This window comes from Osmerus mordax, chromosome 5, assembly GCF_038355195.1.
Source record: "Osmerus mordax isolate fOsmMor3 chromosome 5, fOsmMor3.pri, whole genome shotgun sequence".
NCBI lineage: Eukaryota > Metazoa > Chordata > Actinopteri > Osmeriformes > Osmeridae > Osmerus > Osmerus mordax.
In genome coordinates, this window is record NC_090054.1 from 18326359 (window position 1) to 18352902 (window position 26544).

Sequence of the window (26544 nt, forward strand, 5' to 3'; positions counted from 1 at the left end):
ATTAAACAGTGTGAAATGCAAACCCCGTTACAGAGATTATACTGATGTGTCAAATTACAATGTCAAGATGTTATGATACCCAAGTGTTTGCACCCTGGTATCTGAGAGAATACTCATGTAATGCACAGAAAACCATTAATGACTGCACCAAGTGACCATCTAGGAGAGAACACACGAGTGAGTTACACAGCTAAAGCTGGTGAATGCATGCTGGCATGTGAGACTTTATGATGGCGCCCCCTTGTGTACCTGTAGCTACTTGCATGTTCACAAAATTGACCAAAAAACACGGTAGGACCACAGCAACAAATGTGACTTTTTCTAAAAGTATGTCTCGAGTCTAGACATAATGATAAAGCATTAAGTCATTTTAAATAACTTTTTTCTTTATTTTGGCGATCCACCGGGATTGTCCAATCATAGGGCACATGGCAACGTGGTTCCGCACATGTGATGAACTGTCATGGAAGCCCCCATGCGCAAAAATATTGTGTGAAAGCTAGCTGTAGCTAATTGTTCAATCGAATATTGTTTTTAACACTTCCTAGATATGAGATATTTACTTAGACTTGGACCTTCGTTAGCCCGTCTAAATGTACGGTTATGTCACCAAAGTGTGTGGAGCAGTCACGGAACGATACGAAAAGTGGGAGTGGATTTGGGGGAGAAGTAAGTTCACACTATCTTGCCAGGCTGGCATCATTGCTATTTTAGTAAAAATGCCAATAGCGTTATCTAGCTAGCTAGCTAAAATCGGTTAGGCACTGATATTGAAGACAAGAGAGACGAATTGTTACAGGACTCTTTCAATTTCATTTACTTTTTGCGATTGTCCTTCACGTATGTGTACAAAACTAACGTCACCCAGATTGAGGTGAGTAGGCTGGCCATAGTTCTGAAGGTGAGCGAGGCAACGGTTAATAACATGAAGGCAGTCTCTATTTCAGAGAGTATCCCAGTCCCTGCAGGCTGAGTATCAGTGTCAGACTGTCAGAAGATGGTATTAAGGCGTTTAGCTTTAGATTTACTGACTAATGTATTGTCTCTAGTTAATCATATTTCTTCCCCTGTGAAGGAAACTTGAGATCTCCACTGGTAAATTTGCCAGATTTGCAGATGGGTCTGCAGTGGTTCAGGTACATTGCAATCCTTGTGATCCTTTATAGACATTTGACAATGTGCATACTACCACATAAAATCGGCCATGTTTGAATTTTAATGATGCGGTATGCTTTAACCCACATTTCTCTCCACCAGCTTGGAGACACTTCTGTGATGGTGACAGCCGTCAGCAAAACCAAACCGTCCCCTTCCCAGTTCATGCCTCTTGTTGTAAGTTAATGTTCCCAGCAAAGGTTGTGATATATAGGGTACATGACACGTGTCTCTCTCATGAAGATTTATCCCTTAATGATTCAGTTCCCTTGACTAGAGCTTTAACTTTGTGATTGACAGGTGGACTACAGACAGAAAGCAGCTGCTGCTGGTAGAATCCCCACTAACCATCTAAGACGCGAGTTGGGCACCACTGAAAATGAGATTCTGACCAGTAGGCTTATTGGTGAGCGTGCAACAACCAAAGCCAAATACTGTAAATAAGCCCAACAGATGCATCAATGCTGTTTTGACTTAAAGTTGTGTTCCTTTTCTTCATTGTCTTATCTTAGACAGATCAATAAGACCCCTTTTTCCTGCTGGGTATTTCTACGATACTCAGGTGAGGCTTTAAATGTTTAAATGTTAAACCTGTGTTCAAGCTTAGTATGTGATGTAGTATGTTTATTTGTGTGAACTGCAGGCCCTGGATTGTGTCTCTCCGTGTGTTGGAACTCTAGGTGGTGTGTAACCTGTTGGCTGTGGATGGTGTCAATGATCCAGACATATTAGCTATTAATGGAGGTGAGGAGACTGACTCATTTATTAAATAAATTAAATAAATGAATAATAGAAAAATAAGAAATAATTAGTAGGCTACTTCATTTGTTTTTGTCATAAAAGGATTAAAAACCTTATTTCTTCCCTGCAGCCTCTGCTGCTCTGGCCCTGTCTGATATTCCTTGGAATGGACCCATTGGTAAGCTTCTGGCACAGGAACAACATTCGGGCTTCTTAGATAACCTGTGTGAGGGCGGGACGGTAATTTAAATCATTGATTGGGATATCATTACAAATGTCAGAGTCTAATAGTATGGTCTGTGATCTCCGGTTGTTCAGGTGCGGTGCGTGTTGGCCTGGTGGAAGGAGAGTTCTTGGTCAACCCTACACGGAAGCAGATGTCCTCCAGCACCCTGAACCTTATTGTGGCAGGAGGACCCCTCAGCCAAGTGGGTTAGTCCAACCACGTCACCTATACACCCCCTGCAGTACGCCCTGTGCTTCTTTTAGTGGATTTTATGAGTGAGATCTATATTGCTGTGTATCCTGAATGGCACATACCACATATTAAACACATCTTAACTACCATTATACTCGGAGGTCATGCCGTATTGAGTGTCTAAGCGTCTGATCTCTATCCACTGATGTGTGTGACAGTTATGATCGAGGCGTCGGGTGAAAACGTGTTGCAGCAGGATTTCTGTCACGGGGTCAAGATTGGGGTCAAGCACACCCAGCAGATCATCCTGGCCATCCAGCAACTGGTACGAGAGCAGAAAGTGACCAAGCGCACCCCTCCCAAGATGTTCTCCGCTCCCCCAGAGATGGTGGAGCTTGCACGACAGTAAGACCCTTTATATGACGTGCTACCACTGATATCCAAATCAAATATGTCTGAAGTGATGGTTATCTGACACATAAACTGTTTGGGCTTTCAGATTAGCTTATGAAAAGATACGTGCTGTTTTCACAGATGCTGAATATGATAAGGTAAGTCTTAATGTCTATTCCACTTTTAAAAAATCGATTAGGCCCAATGCTAGACGACACAGGATCAGTGGAGAGCCAGTCACTGATCCTGTTGTTATGAATAATTACATTTTTTATGATCAGTAATTGATTTCGAAACATACTTTCAGATTGCTAGAGATGAAGCCATCAACAAAGTCCGTCTAGAAACAGAGGAGCAGATTAAAGGTACTCTCCGTCCCAATGACTACTTTCCACATTGTATAGAAGGTGCCATTTCACCGAACAATGAGACTAGATTGAACTGTTTTCTAATTCCAGAACTAAACATTTGTATTGTCGTCTTCCCTCTGCAGAGAAGTTTCCTCAGGCAGATAACTTTGAAGTCATGGAGTCCTTCAACACGGTCTCCAAGGATGCGTTCCGTAACCTGGTGTTGAATGAGTACAAGAGGTAAGCAGTTTCGAATCACATTATGCTTTTTTGTGTGGCAAACATATGAGAGCAAAACACATTGTTGTTTGTAACATGGAGGTGAGTGTTGTTGTTGATGCTGCTCACCTATGTATGTTGCAGGTGTGATGGTAGAGACCTGACTTCATTGAGGAACATCTCCTGTGAGGTGGATATCTTCAAGCCTCTCCACGGATCAGCATTGTTCCAGAGAGGACAAACACAGGTAAGCAGTGTTTCCCACAGAATATGATTATATTTGTGGCGGTAGGCAACCCCTGCCAAAAAACGTAGAGCCCAAAATGTTTTGATTGCAACATCCGGGAATACCAAAGATTGTTTGCCTCAGACCGGACCTCTCTTCTAAGACTGGACCTCTCTTCTCAACTGATCTGCATGAATACATGTATGACTGCCTGCAGCTACACCTGGATGAGAGGGTCTGAGGAGAGAGGTCTGCAGTTGGACCCTACACGGAGAAGTTACATGGTTTGATTGCATTCAGGCTCAATTGCCTTACCTATCCTTGGTATTCCGGATGTTGCAAACCAGAATCTATTCGGCTAGAATCTTTTCGGATTGAATCTATTCGGATAGAATCTTTTTGGAAGCTTGATTTTTGTCTTTTGATTTTTTCACTTGTGTCCACTCCTGCTCTGCTAATTATCAAATGCTGATTTTACTCTTATGTGTTTCCACACATAAGAGTACAATTATCCAACAACATGTCTGACTGGTTACAGCCATCTTAATAATGCTTTTGACTTTGCAGGTGCTGTGCGGTGTGACATTTGACTCGCTTGAATCCAGTGTTAAAACTGATATAATCACTACAGCTTTAAGGTAAGGTTGAGATTAATTCATGACACCATAAAACGCTCATTTGTTGAACACTTTACATTATGTTGCTGTGATTCTCTCTTTTCAAAATAGTGGAATCAAAGACAAAAACTTCATGCTCCATTATGAGGTGAGTATTACTTGCGCTCTGTACGATTTTACCACTGTTACTAACAAACAGCGATCTGTGGTATGATGGAAACCGATCCTTGTTTGTTTCAGTTCCCTCCATATGCAACCAATGAGATTGGAAAGATGAGTGGAATGAACAGGAGAGAGCTGGGTCATGGTTAGTGCTCTGAAAGCAGAAGTTCATGTGTGGAACCTTGTGTAGCGGTGTAGTTCGTGGGTTGCCATGGGCACACTCCTACAGCGTTCTGTCCTCTGTGTGATCCCAGGGGCTCTGGCAGAGAAGGCCCTTAGACCGGTCATCCCTAAAGACTTCCCCTTCACCATCAGAGTCACCTCAGAAGTACTGGAGTCCAATGGTAAGTTTCATTGGGGCTGTCAGAACCTGTTTTGAAGTTGCTGTTATCAGATTGGTGTGTGCCCCATCTCTCCCTCTTACCTTTGACTTCAACCGATCTCCCTCGCTCCCTTTCTATCTTCCTTCTACCTCGCGTCTCTCCTCCCTATATCTCCATCTGCCCTCTCCTGGATGCTCCTCAGGATCCTCATCTATGGCATCTGCCTGTGGAGGCAGTCTGGCCCTCATGGATGCAGGTATGACTGGACTCTAGATGTGTTTAATTCGATTGGGTTCTGGATTGGATCTTGATGTAGCTATTGCGACTCATTAGCGTTTATAGTCAGACCAACGTGTACACATCTTTGTTTCAGGCGTGCCTATCTCGTCAGCCGTGGCGGGTGTAGCTATAGGGCTCATCTCCAAACATAACCCTGAGAAGCCTGCAGAGATCCAGGACTATAGAATATTAACAGACATTCTGGTGCCCTACATCTCAAGTTTTCCTACATTTTGCTTGTGTGTCCGATTTGTGTTTTTAAGTATGGGTGTCTCATTTAATTGACTTGTCTTCTGTATCATAACAGGGAATAGAAGATTACCTAGGAGACATGGACTTCAAGTTGGCAGGAACGAGCAAGGGCATCACTGCCTTACAGGTACTTTTGATCCTGGGGCTGATCGCTCTTGTCCTCTCAACAGTGGGTTCATTTCACTGCAATCTTTACATCTGTTTATTTCCTAGGCTGATGTGAAAATCCCAGGCTTACCTCTGAAAGTGGTTATGGAAGCTATTCAGCAAGGAACAGGTCAAAGGCTGTCACAATTTGAATAATTTCTGGATAAGGGCCATCTTCACTTTTCACCAGACATTGAGGCTATCAATTTAATTGTGTTACAGTGGCCAAGAAAGAGATTTTAGCCATCATGAACCGTGCCATTGCCAAACCAAGGGATACCAGGAAGAGTAATGGCCCTGTTATAGGTAAGACAGACTGGCTACAGCCTTGACACCTTATTTGTTATTTGTGTGGTCAGATAAATTGTTATTTCTTGTATTTTTTCCTGGTCATGTATTTTTTTGTGCGTTGTTATAGAGAATGTCCGGGTTCCTGTTTCAAGAAGAGCCCGTTTTGTTGGACCAGGGGGCTATAACCTCCGCAGGTTACAAGCCCAGACAGGTAACTTTTTTTTTTTTTACAAATTTCTGACCTAAACCACACAAATACCTCTATCCAGTACAGTACTTTCCATTATTTCATTTCAAATCAGTACAATCATAAAGTAGGTACGTAGTTATTACAACCATCAACCTTTTGTCACTTGATTGTGTCCTCTTGGCCAGGTGTGACGATAAGCCAGGTGGATGAGGAGACCTTCTCTGTGTTTGCCCCGACGCCGGGGGCCATGAGCGAAGCCCAGGAGTTCATCACAGAAATCTGCAAGGATGACGTGAGTCACAACGCCACCTGCTGTGATGGAGGAGCTACAGCACCGTCACGTGACTGCATTGGCTGGATTTTCACAGCCATCAACATTTCTGATTGACATTCATTAATATCATTATGTATGTTTCCCTTGCTAGCAAGAGCAACAGCTGGAGTTTGGAGCTGTTTACACTGCGACTATCACAGAGATAAGGTAAACAATTGGTTGTAGTACTTTTACATTTAGTCATTTAGCAGACACTCTTATCCAGAGTGACTTACAGTAAGTACAGGGACATTCTCCCCGAGGCAAGTAGGGTAAAGTGCCTTGCCCAAGGACACAACGTCATTTTGCGTGGCCGGTAATCGAACCAACAACCTTCTGATTAATAGCCCAACTCCCTAACCGCTCAGCCATCTGACCCCCCATACATACATCTGACCCCCCATAGTACTGAGTACTTGATAATGTGATATAGCACATTCTACAAGTTTACAACCCCGTCTCTCTCTCACAGGGACATTGGTGTGATGGTCAAGCTGTACCCCAACATGAGTGCTGTCCTGCTCCATAACTCCCAGCTGGACCACAAACGGGTAAGACTCCACTCTCAGTTCTACCAGTAGCACAGGCTGCATGGGTTAGGTTGATCTTGGTGTAATTTCATTCTTCTTCGTCTATTCACATAAGGGTAAGAATGGCATTTTGGTGTTTCAATCTCTACTTTTTGGTCATACAATTATGACTTTTTCTATATTTTCAGATAAAACATCCGAGTGCTCTAGGGTTAGATGTTGGCCAGCAGATACAGGTATGTGTCACTGTAGAAAATTGTAAAACATACTCAGACTTGAAGCTGTTTACATTCCATTTCACCTGTTGAACACTGAAACTTCTTTCATGACACCGCCAACAGGTAAAATACTTTGGACGAGACCCAACAGACGGACGAATGAGGCTTTCACGGAAGGTGTTGCAGTCCCCCGCGGCAACCATTGTTAAGACGCTGAGTGAGAAACAAAGCATCTCCATGGGAACAGAGAGTGACGAAGCTGCCAACCCCTCCTCGTGACTCACCACCTTCTCTGAATCAGAGTAGCCTACTTATGTATATAGATACATTTTAGGATTTGGACTGAATGGTTAATACATGGTATTAACTGAATGGTTGAGACATGACCTAATCTTCCTCTCTGCCGAGACTAACTGTATCACTGTTTTTACACACAAACTGTATCCTTACAAGGTTTACACTCAATTATGTTGAACCCAGCATCAATCGATTGAGCATCGATTGAGCTGACTTGCCTAAAACACAGTTTTGAGTTGTCTGGGGGGGGGGGGGGGGGGAGTCCATAGACATGTATTTTTGTTTGCAGAAGTTTGTGAAATCTTTTCAAGTTCTTTGTTTGTACCTTATGTATGTATTTTATACAAAAATATAAAAAAAATCTGTAAAATCGTGTACCATTTCTTGGCTGTTCAGATTGTTTCAGTGAATTTGATAAAAAATACAGAAGGGAATTGTTTATATGCACCAATACGTAATAACTAAAGAACAAGCTTGAGTTGTTTGAAACGGGGATACATTTTGCAACATCAGTCCATCCAGCCACACTCATCGGCTTCCGTAGCCCCTCAGAGGAGACCCCGCGGCGGTTGCGGCTTGATTGACGTTGAGGAAGAAAAAGACACAAGATCGGATTACAAGATGGCGCTCTGTGGACGCTAGTGAAGAGGCCGACGTAGTTGTTGTGTCCTCACTGTGAATTTTACTGTCAGATATCCGGCCTTCTGCGGGAATAGTTAAACATTTTCACTATAGTATGCTCGCGAATTAGGGTGAAGTTTTCTCTTATTATCGTGAATAACGTTCTCATACATATGTCTGGAACATGCGGGTAGAAACAAAGTTTACAGCTCGAGGATAAAACACTATTTTAGAGAGAGGGTGAAGTAGCTCTTCAGCTAGCTCGCTAGCGTCTCCTCTCTACTAGGCAACCATGTCGGATACTCGGCGGCGAGTGAAAGTATACACTCTGAATGAAGACCGACAGTGGGATGACAGGGGCACTGGACATGTATCGTCAACATTTGTGGAACGACTGAAGGGAATATCATTATTAGTTCGGGCTGAATCTGACGGTGAGTTTCCAACTGCTAACATGGCTAGCTAGCCAATGTAGCTACTGTTAGCATTTAGCAACTTGATAGCCATTCTAGGCTAACTCATATTAGCTAGCTTTTTGCTAAATAGTTGACTAACGTTAGGTGTCGTGTGACTTGTAAAGTATAGCGCTTGTTTTGTTCTACACGGAACATTTACTAGTTAACTAGCTAGGTAGTAGTTCGTTTCTACCTTGCTACGTTATCTAGCTTCATCTAGTGACTAGTTGTCACTACAATCCTGCCGTTAGCTAACACGCAGGCCTCAAATTTACCAGCCATCGTTAGCGAGCCTACTTGCTAGTTAGCTCTAGCTAAGTTCTTGTAGTTTAGCTCACTCACTTTGTCTTAGGTTATGGCTAATTAGGTTGCTAGACTGTTCAGATGGACAACTCAATGTTGTGCTACTTGGATATGTGTAGCTCGGTAGTGTAGAACTGTTCCACACATTTCTACAACCTAGTTACAGTACCCCTTTAGCATTCTACTATGGGCATCCGTTTTGTTGCATTTTTTTGTTGAAGCTTTGTGTTTTGTGTCTATAATGAAAGCATCATCGTTGATTGTCTATAACAAGCTAAGCTACGTGCATATTTTTTTGGTTACAATAGCAAGCTTGGGTCGTGAGCATATCCGTTGTTCCAGTAGCTGAATCCACTCCATCTTACTCTTATCTTTCAGGCTCACTTCTTTTGGAGTCTAAAATCAGCCCAAATACTGCATATCAGAAACAACAAGTGAGTACTCACTCTTTTATGGTACATATATCATAAAAGTGACTATGTCACTTCTATGATCCAAGACTTGCCTTAAAAGACAGAATGATGGGTATGTTACAATAACAAGACAAGAGCCCTTGTTGTAGGTTCTTTGAGAAATGCGTGGCTTATAAGGGTTCTAATTTGTCTTCTATTTCAGGACACCCTCATTGTTTGGTCAGAAGCAGAGAACTACGATTTGGCTCTCAGTTTTCAGGAAAAGGCTGGCTGCGATGAAATCTGGGAGAAAATTTGTCAGGTAAGAAGGGAGATTTATTATTTCTTTATGGTATTTTTATGATACTTGTGGCTGAGCGATTACATAGGCCTTGAAAGAATGACAATCAAGGTATTATACATTTTTCCTGTCTTTAAAATTTTCACTAGATCTTTCTATACTGTCTATTCTCCCAGTCAGTTGAATTGATCTAATCCGTGAGTTATTGTGTTTCTTGTGCTTTCCAGGTGCAGGGAAAGGACCCTGCCCTGGAAATCACCCAGGACCCCATCGACGAGTCAGAGGAGGAGCGCTTCGAGGAGATGCCAGAGACGAGCCACCTGGTGGAGTTGCCCGTGTGCGAGCTGACCCGCCTGGAGGAGATTGCAGACCTGGTGACCTCGGTCCTCTCCTCACCCATCCGCAGGGAGAAGCTGGCCCTGGCTCTGATGAGCGAGGGCTACATCAAGAAGCTGCTCCAACTCTTCCAGGTGTGCGAGGACTTGGACAACCGGGAGGGACTCCACCACCTTTATGAGATTGTGCGTGGGGTGCTGTTCCTCAACAAAGCGGCACTGTTCGAGGTGATGTTCTCAGATGACTGCATCATGGACGTGGTAGGCTGCCTGGAGTATGACCCAGCACTGGTGCAGCCTAAACGTCACCGCGAGTTCCTCACAAAGACGGCCAAGTTCAAGGAGGTGATCCCCATAACGGACTCAGAACTGCGGCAGAAGATCCACCAGACGTACCGGGTGCAGTACATCCAGGACATCATCCTGCCCACGCCGTCCGTCTTCGAGGAGAACTTCCTGTCTACCCTCACCTCCTTCATTTTCTTCAACAAGGTGGAGATTGTCAGCATGCTGCAGGTGAGATTAGCGGAACCTAATATCCGTATCATTAACCTTTGACAGCTCTGATATCTTTTTACAAGAATTTGATCGTATGCAATGTGGTAGTGAGTGGCCTGTTTGTTTTTGATTGTTTGTTTTTGAATGTTTGAGTATTAAAAAAATGTATGTATAATGTCCTTGCAAAACCCAAGTTCTCTGCAATTTTGATTGACAGTTGTAAGTGATAAGACACTGTAAAATGTGAAGTCATATTACAGAACACTTGCAGCAGTAATCCACTTTCTAAATTGCTACTTAAGTATGATAAGAACACCTTGGTCAGTACCATTGATTTATCCCAACTACAAATGATTGAGCACAAAGCAATCAACAGTCTGATCTCTTGCAAATGTTAATGTGGCTTAAAGACTGATAACACAAATGGATCTTTGTTAGACAGTCATAGTAAGCATTTTGTGGTTCAGGTCAAAGGCCTTCCTTATAACATGTTTTGCCATCTGTTGCTTTATAGTGGTGATAAGGTGTTTTGTAGTAGCCTAGTGATTGTGGTAAATACTGTAACCATTTGTTGTGAAGGGGATTTATGTAGTAGTCAGCGTGGACTATAACCAGCAGTACCTCATTGATATTAGGTTGAAATGTTAACGCAACCAGTGATATTAGGTTTACAGTGATGATGTGGTCTGACTGACATAGCTACTTCTACACCAACACCAGTTATTAAGGATCATGACACTGATCTCCAACTGTGATGAATATATTATTCTGCATTAAAAAACGCTATAGCCACTCATCTGGCTACTGTCTCTGGATTCTGATCGTAACTTGACCGTAAGAACATTAAACGGTTTCAGTAATAATGAACTAAAGACTAACATGGCCTCTGTATTGTTCTGTGGAATTGTATGTCTTGGTAACCTCTCACAACACCAGGTCCTTCACAGCCTGTACGTTGGAGACCAGAAGGGCCAGCGACGGTAGTTTAACCCCCCTTTTCCTTGTGCCACAGGAGGATGAGAAGTTCTTAACGGAGGTCTTTGCGCAGCTAACAGACGAAGCCACAGAAGACAGTAAAAGGAGGGAGCTCGTAAGTCCAACCATGTCTGACTGGAGACTCCAGTCCTGGTCTTAAACAATTTAAAGGGTGTATGAGTAATGAATGATACAATACTGTAGAGTGACAGTACATTTTCTGTTCATGAATGTTTCCCCAGCTAACCTTTTTCTTTCTTGTGTACAGGTGAACTTTTTCAAAGAATTCTGTGCTTTCTCACAAACTTTGCAACCGCAAAATAGGGATGTTTTCTTCAAGACTCTGGCAAACCTGGGCATACTTCCTGCTCTTGAAATAGTCATGGTATGTGAATATGCGAGGAACCGTATCAGTTAAATCATTGTGTAGCTGCACGTTGTTCCCACTAAATTTAACCTGTTTATTTAATGGGTCTAAACCAGATTGACTAAAAACGGTCACGTTGCAAACCACTTACCAGTGACGGCATGTGACTCACTAACCCTCTCACTCGTTTTTTTCTTTTCCTGATTCCCTCTTTCCTGCTCTCTCGCTCCTCCCCTCCCCCAGGGCATGGATGATCTGCAGGTGAGGGCGGCCGCAACAGACATCTTCTCCTACCTGGTGGAGTTCAGCCCCTCCATGGTCCGAGAGTTTGTCATGCAGGAGCCTCAGCAGACAGACGACGTGAGTAGAGACATGGCTGCTGTTTGTGTCGACACACAAACCAGGGTTTCTTTAACATCTGGATGTGGCCTGACTGATGGCATGTGTGTTCCTCAGGACGTGCTGCTGATAAACGTGGTGATCAAGCAGATGATCTGTGACTCTGACCCTGAGCTGGGAGGAGCTGTGCAGCTGATGGGGCTGCTTAGAACCCTGATCGACCCAGAGAACATGCTGGCCCCCACCAACGTGAGGACACCCCCCGAAACACACACACCCACACCTACTTTCTGTCTCGGTTTCTTTTCTATATCTCTCTTTTGAAAGACCAATCGATTTCTAAACCATGGTGTTACGGCTCTATCCTAACAGAAAACAGAGAAGACTGAGTTTCTGAGTTTCTTCTACAAGTACTGCATGCAGGTCCTCACGGCTCCTCTGCTGGCCAACACTGCAGATGAGAAGAACTCTAAAGGTGAGTGGGGACTGGGCTTGGTTGCTGTAGTTTATTATTCTGCTGCTGACAGAATCCAAGGTTGTTTTGTTGTAAAGAAAGTGCACTCGAGTCACATTGTTGAAGTTGGAACTCTCACCAGTGTAAAATGTGGAAGGTCCTAGAAAGAAAATGAAATTACTTTGTAATAGACCTTCCCTTTTGATTTATTGTAATAAACCTGCTAGGCTTTTAGTAGAAGTCTTATAAAGAGGCCTGCACATATTTTGTGATGTCTCATAACATGGACCATTATGTGAAACACCTTTTTAGGTGCAGTGATCATATTTATCCTTGCAAGTTTGTTCCTGATTATTTGTCGTACTTTTGACTTCCAGATTTACCAGAGGGTTCCACTAAGATCAACCCAGTGTGTCCAGGTAACTGTCTTGAAGACCATGTTTACTCATATCCAGCTTAGTATCTGATGCGTCAGGTGGCTGAGCGGTTAGGGAATCGGGCTAGTAATCTGAAGGTTGCCAGTTCGATTCCCGTCCGTGCAAAATGACTTTGTGTCCTTGGGCAAGGCACTTCACCCTACTTGCCTCGGGGGAATGTCCCTGTACTTACTGTGAGTCGCTCTGGATAAGATCGTCTGCTAAGGGACTAAATGTAAATGATGCAGGGCTTGAGTTAAGAGATCCTCTTTGTGTCCTGTAGATAATTTCCAGACGGCCCAGCTTCTGGCGTTGATCCTGGAGCTGCTGACCTTCTGTGTGGAGCACCACACGTACCACATCAAGACCTACATCATGAACAAGGACCTGCTCAGGAGAGTCCTGGTGCTCATGAACTCCAAACACACCTTCCTGGCCCTCTGTAAGTACCTGACGGGCGGTGGAGAGAGACAGACGAGTTTAGGAAAATGTTCTTTCTTCTAGAACCTTCAGTGGTGTAGCTCTTCTGGGGGAGGGGTCTACAACATTGTTTCGGCACCATACATGAAGCTATGTGGAGCTGGTAATCATGGTGTGTTCCCAGGTGCCCTGCGTTTCATGAGGAGGATCATAGGACTGAAGGATGAGTACTACAACCGCTACATCATCAAAGGGAACCTTTTTGAGCCCGTCATTAACGCCCTGCTAGACAACGGCACCAGGTACAACCTCCTGAACTCGGCCATCATCGAGCTGTTCGAGTTCATCAAGGTGGAGGACATCAAGTCTCTGATCGCCCACATTGTGGACAACTTCTACAAAACCCTGGAGACCATCGAGTACGTCCAGACCTTCAAGGGGCTGAAGGGGCGATACGAGCAGGAGAAGGACAGGCAGACACAGAGGCTCAACAGGTCAGTTGGGATGAAGGGACTGGGGGGGGGTCTTTGTGATGGACGTGAGGGTAGGAGAAGCAGAGATTAGCGTCACTGCTTTTGAACCGTTCAGGTACTTTATAACATCCAGTAGGTGTTTACGGTCCAGTTATGACCGCCACCCAGTCCAGGAAGAACACCCTGTGTTAGTGCAGCATGTCCAAGTTAGCTCTGTGTGTGTGGTCTGGTCTGCAGCCGGTACCGCAGGGATGCACGCTCACTGGACGAAGACGAGGAGATGTGGTTCAACGACGACGAGGATGATGAAGAGGGCGAGGCCGTGGAGAAGAGCAGGCCAGAAGAAGACTTCCCCGAGAGCTACGGAAAGTATATGGAAGCCAAAAAAGGTGAGTGTTCCTCCTCTCTCTCTCTCTCTCTCTCTCTCTCTCTCTCTCTCTCTCTCTCTCTCTCTCTCTCTGTAGTTCTTGTTTAGGGAGGGGGAGGGTCTGCGTGTTTGTGTAGGTCACCTGAGATGTTTGTGCTCTAGCCGAACCCGTCCCAACGCCAAACCTTTCAGTGGCTTGGACAGGTTGACTTAAGCACAACCTCAGATGGGTTTTCCTGAACTTTGTTAGCGCTGGGCAGCATTCCATTCCTTGCAAATATCCCTGTGCTTTTTAAAGCTCCAGTCTCAAGCTGGCGTGCCCTGCCGAGTGATAACGGGTCCTCCTCCTTTTTTCGTCTCTTTGCAGTTAAAGAGAGTGAGGACAAAGAGAACTTCCCAAAGCGGACCCAGACTGGAAGCTTTAAGTTTACCTTGTCTCATTCTGCAGGGGCTGCCAACGGAACCAACGGTGCCAACGGCAAACCGGCCGCCACCTCCCCCTCCTCCGCCGCCACGCCCAACAACGGCTCCTCAGCCAAGACGGCAGCGCTGCCCAGCCCGCCGGTGGTCAAGGTGAGCCGGCCTCACACGGGCTTGAATATGCCTGGCTTTCATTCACCGCCATCATACTGACACACGGCTGCAAATGTTTTTGATACTTGGTAGTAGCTTTGCACGGGAACTGCCCTTTTGACCTCTGTTAATATCATCCCGTAAACCTGGAAGTGTTACTGTTGGGATGAAAGGAATGGTGACCCATGTTCTCTGTGTCTGACAGACCGGGCTGGTCGGCCTGGTGGATTATCCCGACGACGAAGACGAGGAGGACGAGGACGAAGAGCAGTCGCCGCGGAAACGGCCACGCCTGGGGTCATAAGCGGGCAGGGCGCGTGGATGGAGTCGTCCGGTCTTTGGTCGGCTAGCCTGCCGGTGCCACTGTCTGTCACACAGTCCCCCGCTGCTGGAGAGAGACAGAGAGACCACTTCCCAACTCCTCCGTTCTCTTCCCCTCTCACTGACCCTACCCTCCCAGCTCAGCCCCTCGCCCCAACACACCCCCACCCCTTTATTCTCCCTTCGGTACCCAGCCCCCCCCAACCCCTCCCCCACTACCTGGCCTGTGGACCAGAGAGGCTGAACAACAGTGCCAAGGTGTCTTCCTGCTCTGTCGCCACGACAACAGGGACGCTGCACTCACTTGACTCACCTCCCCCCCCTAGCGCCCCCCCCAGACCTCAGCCAATGGCTCCATGGTGGAAGAGGAAGCAGCAGGGGCTGATGGGAGAGAAGAACCAGCCAGCCAGTCAGGCTAGCAGGCCTAGCCGCTTAGTAATGGAAGCTTGATTGGCTGAATGTGTGACCCCCTTACAATTACTGTTCATTTGGGTTGGATGGAGAGAAATAGGTAGACAGATATTCAGAGACAGGGAGAGAGAGAGGGAGCACGTAAGTGGGGTAACAAACAACCATAAAAGAAAAGGACAACTAACTAACCGTCAGAAAACAACAAGTGGCTGGGTTCTGAGGAGTAGGACTCGAGCGTGGAAGCAGGGGCCAGCCAAGGCTCAAATACACATGGGACTATTTCAGCCAGGAATCCTGTACTCATGAGTTTATGAAAAGGACTGTACAGATGTTAATTTCTTTTTTCTTTTTAATCATTTGCCCCTTTACTGATTTTAAAAGGGGAGAGCTATACCTGCCAGTGTGTTCTTTTGTTTTTTTTTGTTGCACAGAAAAGGTGGGGCCACCATTCAACTCTTTTAATTCGATCATTTGATCCATTGTAGAAAGCAAGAGTTGCAAATGCTGTTTTTAAAAATAACATGTAATAAACTGCAGTAAAGTCACTTTTTGCAGCCCACTCTTGAGGATGTCTGGAGTTTGTGTGTATTCAGTGGTCTCTTGACAACATGGCTCCTCTTCTCACATGAGCGACCATGGGTCTCTGTTTAGAGCTCCATGGTTTGTGTGTCTTGTTTTAAAAGAACACAGTCCCTTCTCAGTGGCGTCAACCTTTCTATAATCCCAAACCATCCCCATGTCATTTCCCTCCTGTACATGCTTGTGTAGATCTGAGAAAATTAAGGTGTAAGTAATGTCAAAATACGATTCATATCATTATCTAGCTTGCACCTTTCTGATCCTTTTAGATCTGTACAGATGTGATCAGTAGTGAGGGTCAGGGGCTGGTCTGTGATTAAGGGTTAACTAATGCGGCGTTCCAGAAGCTACTCGTGTTGGGTTGAGATTAACTTGGTGCAAGTGCCAGCTCTCCATGAGTCTGAAAACCTCTGCAATCCTAAATTGAAGTAGTGGTGGTTTTAGACTTACGACCATTTTAGACATTCCCATTGACAAAGTATAGTTTTGAGAGGTGAGACGGCTGCTAGGCGGATGAAAGCGTTTCACTTCGAGGGAGTATGCAGCTAACACAACAGCTGTCGGTACCCAACATGTTAACCCATTTCAAGTTGTCTATAGAGACTGTAGTTATCGTTTATTTTCCTCCATGACAATTTTGTACAAGTGCATTTACTACCACTATCCTCCATTCTAAACATTTGTATACATTTGATATTTGATAAGTTGTCAGATTAAATGTGACCCTGGCATTAAAACTTGTGAATCTACCTTTTATTTCAAACTAGAGAACTGAAGGTGTTCGACCTCCAGGAGGATGGGAGACCCTCCTATCCCAGGTTCCGTTATAATTCCCTTCATCAGCAGGTCCATAAATTATATCTGAGGCATACATGTATAAAATTGTATTTATTAAACTGCATACATCATATTACAGTTGGTGCATTATTATACCCTTTAAGACTGATTTTTAAATACTGCATTCTTACGATACAAACATCCATTGGCCCCTTCTTAAGCACATAGTCCCTCAGCTCTGGTGCTCTCAGTCCTGGTAAGACTACAGTTGCTCTTTAAAAGTATGCACAGCTGCAGGTCAGTGTTATTTCTTGATGACCTCCTCCTTCAGCTTCTCAGCCAGGTGCTTCCTCTTCTGCAGCTTCTTCTTCTCCTCCACTGAGATCTCCTGCGAGGAGGAGGAAGGGGACAGGTTTGAGTCTCGTGACTCGTCAGTGGCAGCGTCTCACTAGCTGGTTTGGGCTGCTGCTAAGGCACTCGGCACACGGGAGATGGCACTCTGGATCTAAACGTGCTTTAGCCAACACGACACAGACTGGACCAACTTCATTCACAACGTAAAACAGTGACAAGTAAACTGAGGGTATGGCTTCAGGGGGAAAAAAGCATCTGCTAAATGAACGCATTGCATTTTCAAGCCAATGTGGCTGTTGGATTAATCAGTAATTGGTCCTGTTTATCTACCAGACTACCTCATGCCTACACCAGTAGGCCAAGACTAGTCTATCTAGTATACCCTATACACATCACACATGGGTGAAATCCTTTTACACCTACAGATTCATATTTATGCAGTTCAAATCAGCGTTGCCAGTTGGCCACAGCACACAACACTGAGGCCAAGGCAGCCATTGCTGAACTAGGGGAGGTAGTCACTCAACACAGACGATGAGGTCACCTTCGGCTTGTGCCCCCCCCCAGGGGAGTGGCCGGGCTGTGAGGGAGAGACAGTACCCGTACCAACCGCCCCGTTCCTCTGGGGACCCCCCTCCTTACACAGGCAGGCAGGGAAACAGGGAGAAGGACGAAATGATAAACAACTCAATGAGAGGAAATGGGAACACAATCAGATCTGGCTGTTACCAACAGGCAAAAGCAAGAGGGATGACGATTTCAATAGAGAGAAAACAAATAAGAAAAGAAAAAAAAGAAATGTGACCACTAAAGACCGTGTGGTTCCTTCCAGGTGTGTGTTGCGAGCGTTTGTGTTGCATTCTTACCGGTGTGGTCGGAGCGGGGGCGGGGGTTGCTGGCGGTTCCTCTGGCGTGACAGATTTGGGTCTCTGCTCCTTCTTCAGCGCTTGCAGCTTGTCTCTCTGCTGCCGCAGGTACAGCGCCCTCTGCTGGAGCTGTTCCTGCTGCGCCATGGACAGCTCCTGGAACACACACCGCTCACTGCTTTCACGTCTTCAAATACAAACAAGTGTTGCACATAATGTTCAATTTGTAACATTTGACCATACATGGTGTACGCAGCAGGACTCACAGTATATGGCTTGGAAATGCCTGCTTCCTGGCGGGCCGCCTCTATCCAGCCCTCTGCTGCCTGGCTGCTGGAGATGCTGGTCTTGTCCCTGGAGCTGACCGGAGGGTCAGTACCCTTCACTGGAGCTCTGACTGCTGGAAGAACCTTGGACTCCACGGCTCCACAGGTCGACTCTGTGCAGGAGACATCAGGGTACCAGGTGAGGAGAGGAGAGGGTACACGAGAAGAGAAAAGAAGTGAGGAGAGGGGATTACCTGTTTGTTTACAGTGGCCGGATGTACCTGTTTTGGCTGAACTCTTCTGTCCTCTGGCTCCCCCTGACTTTTCCGCCTCTTTCTTCTGAGGGGCACCGTTCATCTACACAAAAGGGCACACATGGCATCTATTTCAGCTCTCTAATCCAGTCTGTCCTGATGCACTCTAAAGGAGATCACCACCCAGGGTTACAAGGTGGCCCACTACGACAGGGTTCTACTGAAGGTGTACACATGTTTGGCTCTAGCATTACGCTACATCACTAAGGACAGTTACTATGACAATGCCACTATCAGGACTCCTCACAGAGGCTGAGATACAATAGTTGCACTGCTAGCATACAGAACTGTTCAGGGCCAGTTACCGTGCAGTTTCCATTCACAAGAGGGACAGGGGCTGGAGGCTGGGTAGCAGCCCCGCTCCCCTCAGCCAAGGGCTTAGCATGAACAGCATACAGGGGAGTGAATACAGACCCAGCACAGAGGTTAAAATACAGGCTAAAGATCAGAGAAGTGCATCATCCAGATTTCATGTTCCAACCGAGGGGGGCTGTAGCTGTCTTGGTGTGTGGGGCTGCATCAAATACCCCTTTTGCTCTGTTAAATTGCTGCACTAGTCCACACTTGACCGGTGGGGATCTCATTCTATTATGACTGTAACTGTTAGCTGCTCCTGGCATTCTCTAATCCCTGCTCTCCTCTCTCTGTCTGTCCCACCCACACACATCCCTTGTGGTGTGGGGGGTTTGAGCTGTCAGCACCTGCCTGGTCGTCGGTCGGCCAACGCTGGACCTGGTCGCAAGTCTCCCGGTCCTGTCCTACATCTATAAAGTTGAACAATGGATTTTGGTGTTTCAAAACCCATTGACACTGTATGACTATGTTTAGCTTGTGTTCTTCCCCTCTCTCCCACCAACTGTGTCTGGAGGAGGGGATCCCTCTCTGAATTGCTCCTCCCAAGGTTTCTTCCATTTTTTCTCCTGTTGAGAGTTTTTCTGTGAGTTTTTCCTTGTCTTCCTTAAGGGTTTAGGTTGGTTGAGGGGCAGTTCTATGGGCGTATGTGAAGCCCTCTGTGACATGCTTGCATGTAAAAAGGGCTATACAAATACATTTGATTTGATCATCCATATGTCGCTGCAGTGTTTCCCACAGACTTCTTATATTTGTGGCGGTAGGCATGGGCGGAGCCAGACGTAGTACGTCTGATGCGGGTGCGCATTGCGTGCGCAAAATCGTTTTTGGAGCATAATGTTATATTTGCCAAATGTATTTAACAATTATTATATTTAACTTGAATGTATCCGACACATCTGTGCACAGAATTATGATACTCCTTTGTGAAGCTTGAATTTCTTTTTTTAGAATTTTTGTGATCTGAATTTTACTGTCCAAATTTGAGCAACCTTTTTTTAAACATAAAATTAATTCATATTTCAATTTTAAAGAGGTGAATTCAAAACCAACAAATTATGTGGTTTTGCCAATATTAAGTATTCAATACCTTTTAAATTCAAAACATTAGGTATCTGAATTGCTTCCAAAGGCTATTTACAGACGGGTCCGTTGTAGTGAGAGAGAGAGAACGCGAGCAGGGCAAGAAGGAGCTGAATTAATCAATGCGCTGCGCGCAGCTCTACAATCAAATGTTTTTTTGTTGCCATGTTAAACTGTAAAATAAAATCTATGGATGGGAAACACTGCAGTGCACTTTTTCACTGCCCCAAATTGTACTTTTCAGATTAGCGGTAGGGTTAATGTTATGGTTAGGGTTAAGAGTTCTCGACTGTCGTGGGATTTATCGTCGGTCTGGCCCTGCTACACACCTCCCCCCATCTCTCTTGCAGGCCGAGACTTAAGGTTAGCCACAGCCCAACCCGACCCTTTTTTAGGGTTGGGGTTTAGGGTTAGATGAAATAGTAATATATTGAATTGACCCCAGTCCACTCCATAACATTAACAGGGCTACTGTAAGGATAAATAGTTTATTGCCACTTTCTTCACTGTTCCTCCCACAACATGCAATGTTGTTGCACGCTAATGCTACGGATCTGGTAACTCACCTCAGTGGTGTTTGTTTGCGGAGTCGGGGCGGGATTACGGACATTGACGGGCTCTGGAACCGGCCTATCAGCACAGCTGCTGGAAGTGGAGCCGATCTCCTCTTCCAGTAGCAGTTTTCGAGACATTTCCTCTTCATACTCTTCCTTTGACCTTCTGCAGACACAGGCAGACACACAGCAGAGAGAGGGAGATAAAGGATGGGGATGCCACTAGACCTATCAAAAAAGAAAAAAAAGAGGATAAAGCAAACCATGAACGAAGGTGGCAAGGGGAATGAAAATCACCTCTGATTGAAAAATGAAAGTCCTGGTCTTAACTAAGCCAGCAATGCTCATTGGCTAGGTTTTTATTGAACCTGCGACCTCTTGATCTACAGTCAAATGCTCTAACCACTGAGCCAAACACTCCCCTCTTTCTGCTACTAAAACCTAATAGCAGAATGAGCCCAGGGTGTGGGTGTGATGTAACCACAGAGAGCCTTTCAGAGCAGCAGTAACCCCAGGGCATGGTCTGAGTCATCCCCTGGTTGCCACTCAAACAGATCTCTTAATTTGATTAATTAGCTTAATACGCCTGGGAGGAAACTTCCAGACTTTCCATAACAGAGGATTTGTGGCACCATACCCGACAGTCACAGCCAAACTGATCCCAAACCAAACCGCCCCCCCCGTAGGCACGTTCAGCCACTTGAGTAGCTGAGAGCCAAAATGAGGTTTGAGGCATGCTAGCTACACATACTAGCAGGTTCCTGTCTGCCTGACCTAACCATCTCTCTCCTCTGAGATCTTCACCAGCCAGTTGGAGATGGCTCTATCTCAGAGAGCTCTCCATTACGGCTGCTGGCCTCAGCTGACCATTGTGTCACTGATCTAATGACTGCATGAGAGGGCAACAGAGGACAGAGCATTAAGGCTGGCGTCACCTCGGCCTGAAAGTCAAAGACCTGAAACACCCCCTTCACTACTACTCAACATGAACCTGGCCATGCCCACACAGGTAGGATGGAACAAGGGGGAGAGAGCCAGGCAGACAAAGGATAGAAATACTATTTTCTCTGTTGGCTGTGCAGTGTAAATCCCTCAAACCAATATTGGTGAGATCCTAAGGAGCTTAACTGGCCCAGGTCGCTATAGACACAGATATCAGCCTGGCATCTCCAGAAGATATCCTATAAGACCTAAAGATCCTACTAAAGCAGAAGACTTGGGTCAGTGTCCTCCCACTGTTAGAGTGAGTCTGCGGGTGACATGCTTTTAAAGAAGAAAAAACAAGCAAAATAGTAAACATGTTGTACCCCACCAGTGATGTGATTCCCCCCTTGGGTCAGTCAGTGACCAGATCGACCCCTACAGGCCCTGGGTCAACATCACAGTGTGACAAACTAAGGAATACACAGAGACCAATCCATAGTGCTTCCTTCCCAATTAACAACAACCATTACAACTAACAACCCCCTTTGCAGTTATTGGATACAGAGGGTGGGCCTAGCTTTACGAATGCCTGCTCGGTGGGACGACCTGAGGTGGAGTTGAGTTGGGCACCTACCTCAGCACCTCATGTAGGATCTTCATCTCCTGCTGCTCCAGCTCAGTCATCACATCCAGCCCGTCGGTCAGACACTCAGGCAGGGCTCCTACACACACAAACACACACACACACACACACACAATTAGTACAAAATATGCTTAAGTGTGTGTGTGTGTGTGTCTGTGTTTGGAACAGTACCGTTCGTCTCTTTGATGACTCTGAGGGCCTGGAGTTGCAGCTCCATGTTCTTCTGCACCATCAGGGAGCGGAACATCTGGAAGTCATCAGTGGCTACAACTGGTTGGAACACAGTCTGCAGGACAGACAGCAGGACAGTTCACTGACACTCCTGACAGAAATCACCTTCTAACTGTCAGACCGATCTTTGCCCTGGCAACGTTGCTCAGGCCTGTGAGGGATTAATAATAAGACTATTTATATAGCACATTTCATACAAGAATTGCAGCTCAAAGTGCTTTACATAAATACAATAAAAACAATAATACAAGTGATAAAAGTAATAATTAAAATAAAAATACAAGCCGCAGTCTTTGTGCTATCTCGAGCCACAGTCTTTGTGGTTTCCCAATATAAATAAAAATGTAACTCATTAAAAAGGAGGCTGGTATTAAGTTCTACATCAGTAAGTGCATCCTGTGTTGAGATTTACGAGTATGACTCTTGGAATAGTCTTGACTGTGTTTGTTTGGCTAGGTGTCACTGCCCTCAGGGCTAAGCAGTACAGGGCAGGGCATGGCACCAGATCAGGGTTTGGCTTGGCACTTAACTCCCCTTGGCATTAAAACATTAAGACTGCCATCTGCAAACTTAACCAATTACTAGGGGTTCACTTAATTGACCTCACTTAATGAAAACCAATGAACCCATCCCATTGGTGCAACTGTGAAGGCAAATACAATGCACCTCAACTACTTTCAAGTAATTGCCACATGCATGCATTTGCCCACATTGACTACAACACCAAGAAGCTGCAAAGTGTCTGCAGGATGGGTTTCCACAAGCATCCAGTAAACTGGCAGACTGATATCCAATGTGTCCTTTGGCATAGACAAGAGGAGCTGAAAGTGGGTCACCTGAATTCACTCCCTATCTCTCCCTGGGACTGAGGGTTGAGGCCTAGGCTACATCCTGGATTTTCTTTGGGCAAGTTAATCACAACTGAGAGCTTTATCTGGCAGCGGCCAACCAGGTAAGTCCCACAGGACATCACTGCTGCCTGCCCTGGCTGAGACTAAGTATCACTCTACAACAGGAATAGCTACTTCAGGCCTCAGCCCTTCCTTTATCTGAGTAACCCAATTCAGGGCTTCCCTGCCAGCTAGCTGAGCTAATCCTGCTATAGATCAAGTTCTCATCAGCATGCGGCAGATTGCCTTGACACTGAACGAACCATACTGAGCCACTCATTAAATATCGGCAATTCTGATATTATGGATATCAGAATTGATATCCATGATATCAGAGGAAGGGTGGGTGGGGGGTGGCTCTTGGGAAGGAACAGTCAGTTTTGAAAAAGGTGCTGCAAAGTTCAGGGGATGTCCTGTGTCTGCACATCTGAGAACAGCTCGTCAACACATCATGACATCAACCCACCTACATGGGACACAGATCTTGTCTCAACATGCCTAGACGTTAGAAACGTATTGCCTAAGGATAACTACTTCCTCACTCTTTCGTTACCAAGGACCTACAGAATACAAAATGTATTTCTCCAGACAATACTTTTTGAGTGGCATCTTGGCATTTCCCTTGATATATTGCGATATCACTTGCCAACTATTCTTATTTATGGATTGCTTTTCCTATGTCGACCATTCCACCAAATTGATGGAAGTGGGGGAGTCTGTAAATAGTGTACAGTAGAAGCTTACCTGTAGGGTCTTGGACTGAGCAAAAGGGGAAGAGCATGCCGCCAAAAACTGCTGCTCATTTATGCCAACTTCCTGCATGTAGGTCTCTAACAACTTTTCCACCTGTGGAGAAACATAACAATTATATATATAACAAGTATAGCCCCAAACCATGTCAGTAAAACATATTATTGATTATGTTGACCTTGAAATGACTAAATCACCATTATTCTCAAAACCCCAAATTCCCTTTCTAGTTGTGTTTAAACTTCTGTATAGGTCCACTTACCAAGTGCTTGTACTGCTCGTGGATTTCTGTGTACGTCAATTTGTTTTCATCTTCATCATCAAAAACTGAGAGAAAATGTACTTGAATTAGCCATGAATTTCGATGAGATATGCAAGCTTTCCATCAAGCTATTTATTTGGAACCAGTGAGTATTAGTAATGTGTATTAACCTACGCCTGGAGAAAATAATTAGGCAAAGTACTGTATGCAAGTAAGACAGTCAAGCCCCATAACGGCTTGTCATGTCTGTTATGGCTTTACTGTATATGGCAACTGTAGCTAGCTAGCTACATCAACGTTACTTGGTTGGCTAGTTTTGGAAGAATAATTTTGTGCATCAACAGATACTCCTTGGTATCTGAAGTAACTTCAAGGACTATTTAGCAACCAGATCACTTCCCAGATGGCTAGTGTGCTAGCTCAGTCTAAGCTAGCTTGCTTATAAACCGTGACTGTTACGCGTGCCAGTGGCCTAGATAACTGAAAAAGTAAGGAATTTAACGTGGGAGAGCTAATTAGCTAGTCAACTTTAGGTGTTGGTTTATCTAATGGCCAGCAGTAACTATCTATTTAACGTTACTCACTTTGAGACTCATTCTGAGACTGAAAAGCCCATGTAAACAACACCAGGCAGCACCTCAGCAGCAACACAGACCCCCCCGCCTCCATCAAAACACCAATGGAAGCGTGAATGCATAGATTTGCAGTTTGGTAGCTACATTACACGCTGCAACATTTATCCAAGGCTGAATTTTAGCAAAGAATGCAGACATAGGTTTTGTACCTGTGCATTTGTTTTCCATGAAGTCTGTAACGGGAACAACCCATTCAGGACTTCCCAAGTATCCTGCAATGCTTTCCACGACCCACTCGCTGTCCTCAGCCATGTTGCTCGCTGTACTGTAACACCCTGCTATGTTCTTTAGCTAGGACAAAGCGCTCAACTTTTAAATTGTACAGACATGCACAATGCAAGTCGAAGTATACAGACATCTGTTAAGATCTTGCTAGCTAATCCATACCAGTCTCTGTAGTGACATAACCTCCAGAAAATCTGAAAGAGAAATGCCTACTCATGAATTTCGAATTGGTCAAATGCGTTGACACATAATCGGTCCCTATGGTAACCGATTACGTCAGGGATTTTGCGTTCTAGAAGGCGATGATTGGCCTGCTGCATGGGTGATGAGAAGAGGGGTGGAAGAGGAGAGAAAGAGTAGTTGGTGACTTGTTAAAAACTACCAATAGGCTACAAATACAATTATATACATTTACGACTTAACTCTTTTAATTCGTTTTGTTGACTGGTGTTTATGGATAATTTTTCTGTCGTTCCAATCTCGTTGGAGTAGAACCACATTGAACATTCCGTTATGCTTATTCTATTGTTAGATACAGAGTAGACTACAGTTACACTCTGTCATTCCCCTCAGGAATTGGCGGATCTCTTTTTCCTGAAATTCACCACCCATATCCCTAGTCTGCCCCACGTTAAACTTCAGATAGTTTAGTTTAAACCACTCAACAAAGTCCTCAAACAGGTCTCAGTGTGAAATGAAAATAAATTACAATACAAAAGCAGTATTGCATTTTTTATTAAGAGTGAAAAGGAAATGTAGGCCCACCTTTAGATAGGTGCATGTATCAACAAGGTCATACAATAAATAGTCATTCATTTGTGTTTCTTAAATATACATATTACAATGTTGGTAGACGGTTTGGCCTATCATATATAGCTCATAAAGGCAGTGCATGCAATTAGTGGGCATGCCAAAACTCTGCAAAATAAAGAATACACAAAAGCAGTTTGTATAGTGTATACTCCTAGGTCTGTAATGCTTGGCTTTAAAAAGCCTATTGTATCCACGTTGTACATGAAGTAAGGGTTTTTGCGTCAGGCACATACTGTCCCACAGGTGGCAGTCTGTGAACAATGTTCAAGAGAAAATAAATATATAAATAAATAGAAAAAACCTGTCTGAACTGACAGGATTATCACACTGTGGGGCTGGTCAAAGTAAGCTTGACCACAAATCAGTAATAGAAAATAAAACGTAATTAATACGGAAAAGTGCCAGGAACAAGGATAATATCTGTTTAATGTATGTGTGTGCATGTCTGCTTGTGTAATGTGTGATGTGATTTTAAGGCAGACACTTTTCTCTGTCCAACACTAGAGGGCAATAGTCAGTAATCAGCCGTGTGTAGATGTAATGGTGGGATGTCTGGGCTACACCCTAGTAGGGTTTGCTCTCTTCTTCTATGGTGATGTTGGAGGCCACAATGACACATTGTTGGTGGAGTAGAGTTAGTGAAAGATACTGCCTATTTGAAGGTAAAAAGTAGAAACATCAGTGGGCTAGTTAGTGACTATACAATGACACAACCGTTCTTGAACAGACTGCTCAACGCATTAAATGTTCAAGTATCGTGTGTATCGTTTGTCTATTTAGACACCAAAAATGGTACATTTGAGTATAACATCATCTACTAGTAATTGCAGAACAATTCGGTTTAAAATCTGAACCTGTGAATTGCAAGTGCTGACATGGAAACTG

The 26544-nt window shown here is 44.8% G+C and overlaps 3 protein-coding genes across 9 annotated transcripts; 2 read left to right on the top strand and 1 right to left on the bottom strand.

Annotated features, from left to right (window-relative positions):
* The first annotated feature begins 530 nt into the window (after positions 1-530).
* Positions 531-7360, top strand: LOC136943053 (polyribonucleotide nucleotidyltransferase 1, mitochondrial). Its single transcript, XM_067236198.1, has 28 exons — positions 531-669; positions 1076-1136; positions 1258-1332; positions 1456-1561; positions 1668-1717; positions 1836-1899; positions 2027-2074; positions 2215-2328; positions 2533-2719; positions 2814-2865; positions 3015-3072; positions 3201-3297; positions 3421-3523; positions 4070-4140; positions 4231-4267; positions 4360-4426; positions 4536-4625; positions 4807-4860; positions 4978-5087; positions 5191-5262; positions 5349-5412; positions 5505-5588; positions 5701-5784; positions 5949-6055; positions 6189-6244; positions 6549-6627; positions 6795-6842; positions 6948-7360. Exons 1-28 carry the CDS (start codon positions 551-553, stop codon positions 7101-7103), a joined length of 2313 nt encoding a protein of 770 aa, XP_067092299.1. The 5' UTR covers positions 531-550; the 3' UTR covers positions 7104-7360.
* A 385-nt stretch (positions 7361-7745) lies between these two features.
* On the top strand, positions 7746-15701 carry LOC136942808 (serine/threonine-protein phosphatase 4 regulatory subunit 3-A-like). Of its 4 annotated transcripts, none has more exons than XM_067235799.1 (15): positions 7746-8176; positions 8879-8934; positions 9116-9214; positions 9421-10044; positions 11039-11116; positions 11270-11386; positions 11612-11728; positions 11825-11956; positions 12080-12182; positions 12539-12580; positions 12861-13019; positions 13182-13491; positions 13708-13859; positions 14205-14410; positions 14616-15701. In XM_067235799.1, the coding sequence occupies exons 1-15, from the start codon at positions 8035-8037 to the stop codon at positions 14712-14714; spliced, it is 2436 nt and encodes an 811-aa protein (XP_067091900.1). In that variant the 5' UTR covers positions 7746-8034; the 3' UTR covers positions 14715-15701. The 4 variants fall into 4 exon arrangements, with proteins under 4 accessions (XP_067091900.1, XP_067091901.1, XP_067091898.1 ...); XM_067235800.1 differs by having other exon boundaries at positions 14286-14410; XM_067235797.1 differs by having other exon boundaries at positions 11612-11956.
* Positions 15702-16447: 746 nt separating this feature from the next.
* Positions 16448-25087, bottom strand: cfap36 (cilia and flagella associated protein 36). Of its 4 annotated transcripts, none has more exons than XM_067235802.1 (11): positions 24771-25087; positions 23987-24051; positions 23719-23820; positions 22025-22139; positions 21845-21932; positions 20299-20452; positions 18266-18341; positions 17985-18157; positions 17719-17874; positions 17397-17489; positions 16448-16886 (listed from the first exon to the last, which is right to left on the bottom strand). In XM_067235802.1, the coding sequence occupies exons 1-11, from the start codon at positions 24871-24873 to the stop codon at positions 16803-16805; spliced, it is 1209 nt and encodes a 402-aa protein (XP_067091903.1). In that variant the 5' UTR covers positions 24874-25087; the 3' UTR covers positions 16448-16802. The 4 variants fall into 4 exon arrangements, with proteins under 4 accessions (XP_067091903.1, XP_067091902.1, XP_067091906.1 ...); XM_067235801.1 differs by having other exon boundaries at positions 18239-18341; XM_067235805.1 differs by lacking the exon at positions 17397-17489.
* Positions 25088-26544: the final 1457 nt, after the last annotated feature.

Excerpts from the sequence above, each read along its gene's own strand:
- LOC136943053 (XM_067236198.1), top strand. The coding sequence starts at position 551 with ATGAGATATTTACTTAGACTTGGACCTTCGTTAGCCCGTCTAAATGTA. Across the intron at positions 6,056-6,188 it reads CAGAAATCTGCAAGGATGAC|CAAGAGCAACAGCTGGAGTT; the intron begins GTGAGTCACAAC and ends TTCCCTTGCTAG. Across the intron at positions 6,245-6,548 it reads GCGACTATCACAGAGATAAG|GGACATTGGTGTGATGGTCA; the intron begins GTAAACAATTGG and ends TCTCTCTCACAG.
- LOC136942808 (XM_067235797.1), top strand. The coding sequence starts at position 8,035 with ATGTCGGATACTCGGCGGCGAGTGAAAGTATACACTCTGAATGAAGAC. Across the intron at positions 9,215-9,420 it reads TCTGGGAGAAAATTTGTCAG|GTGCAGGGAAAGGACCCTGC; the intron begins GTAAGAAGGGAG and ends TGTGCTTTCCAG. Across the intron at positions 11,117-11,269 it reads ACAGTAAAAGGAGGGAGCTC|GTGAACTTTTTCAAAGAATT; the intron begins GTAAGTCCAACC and ends TCTTGTGTACAG.
- cfap36 (XM_067235801.1), bottom strand. The coding sequence starts at position 24,873 with ATGGCTGAGGACAGCGAGTGGGTCGTGGAAAGCATTGCAGGATACTTG. Across the intron at positions 21,933-22,024 it reads AGTCATCAAAGAGACGAACG|GAGCCCTGCCTGAGTGTCTG; the intron begins GTACTGTTCCAA and ends TTGTGTGTGTAG. Across the intron at positions 18,342-20,298 it reads CGCAAACAAACACCACTGAG|ATGAACGGTGCCCCTCAGAA; the intron begins GTGAGTTACCAG and ends CCTTTTGTGTAG.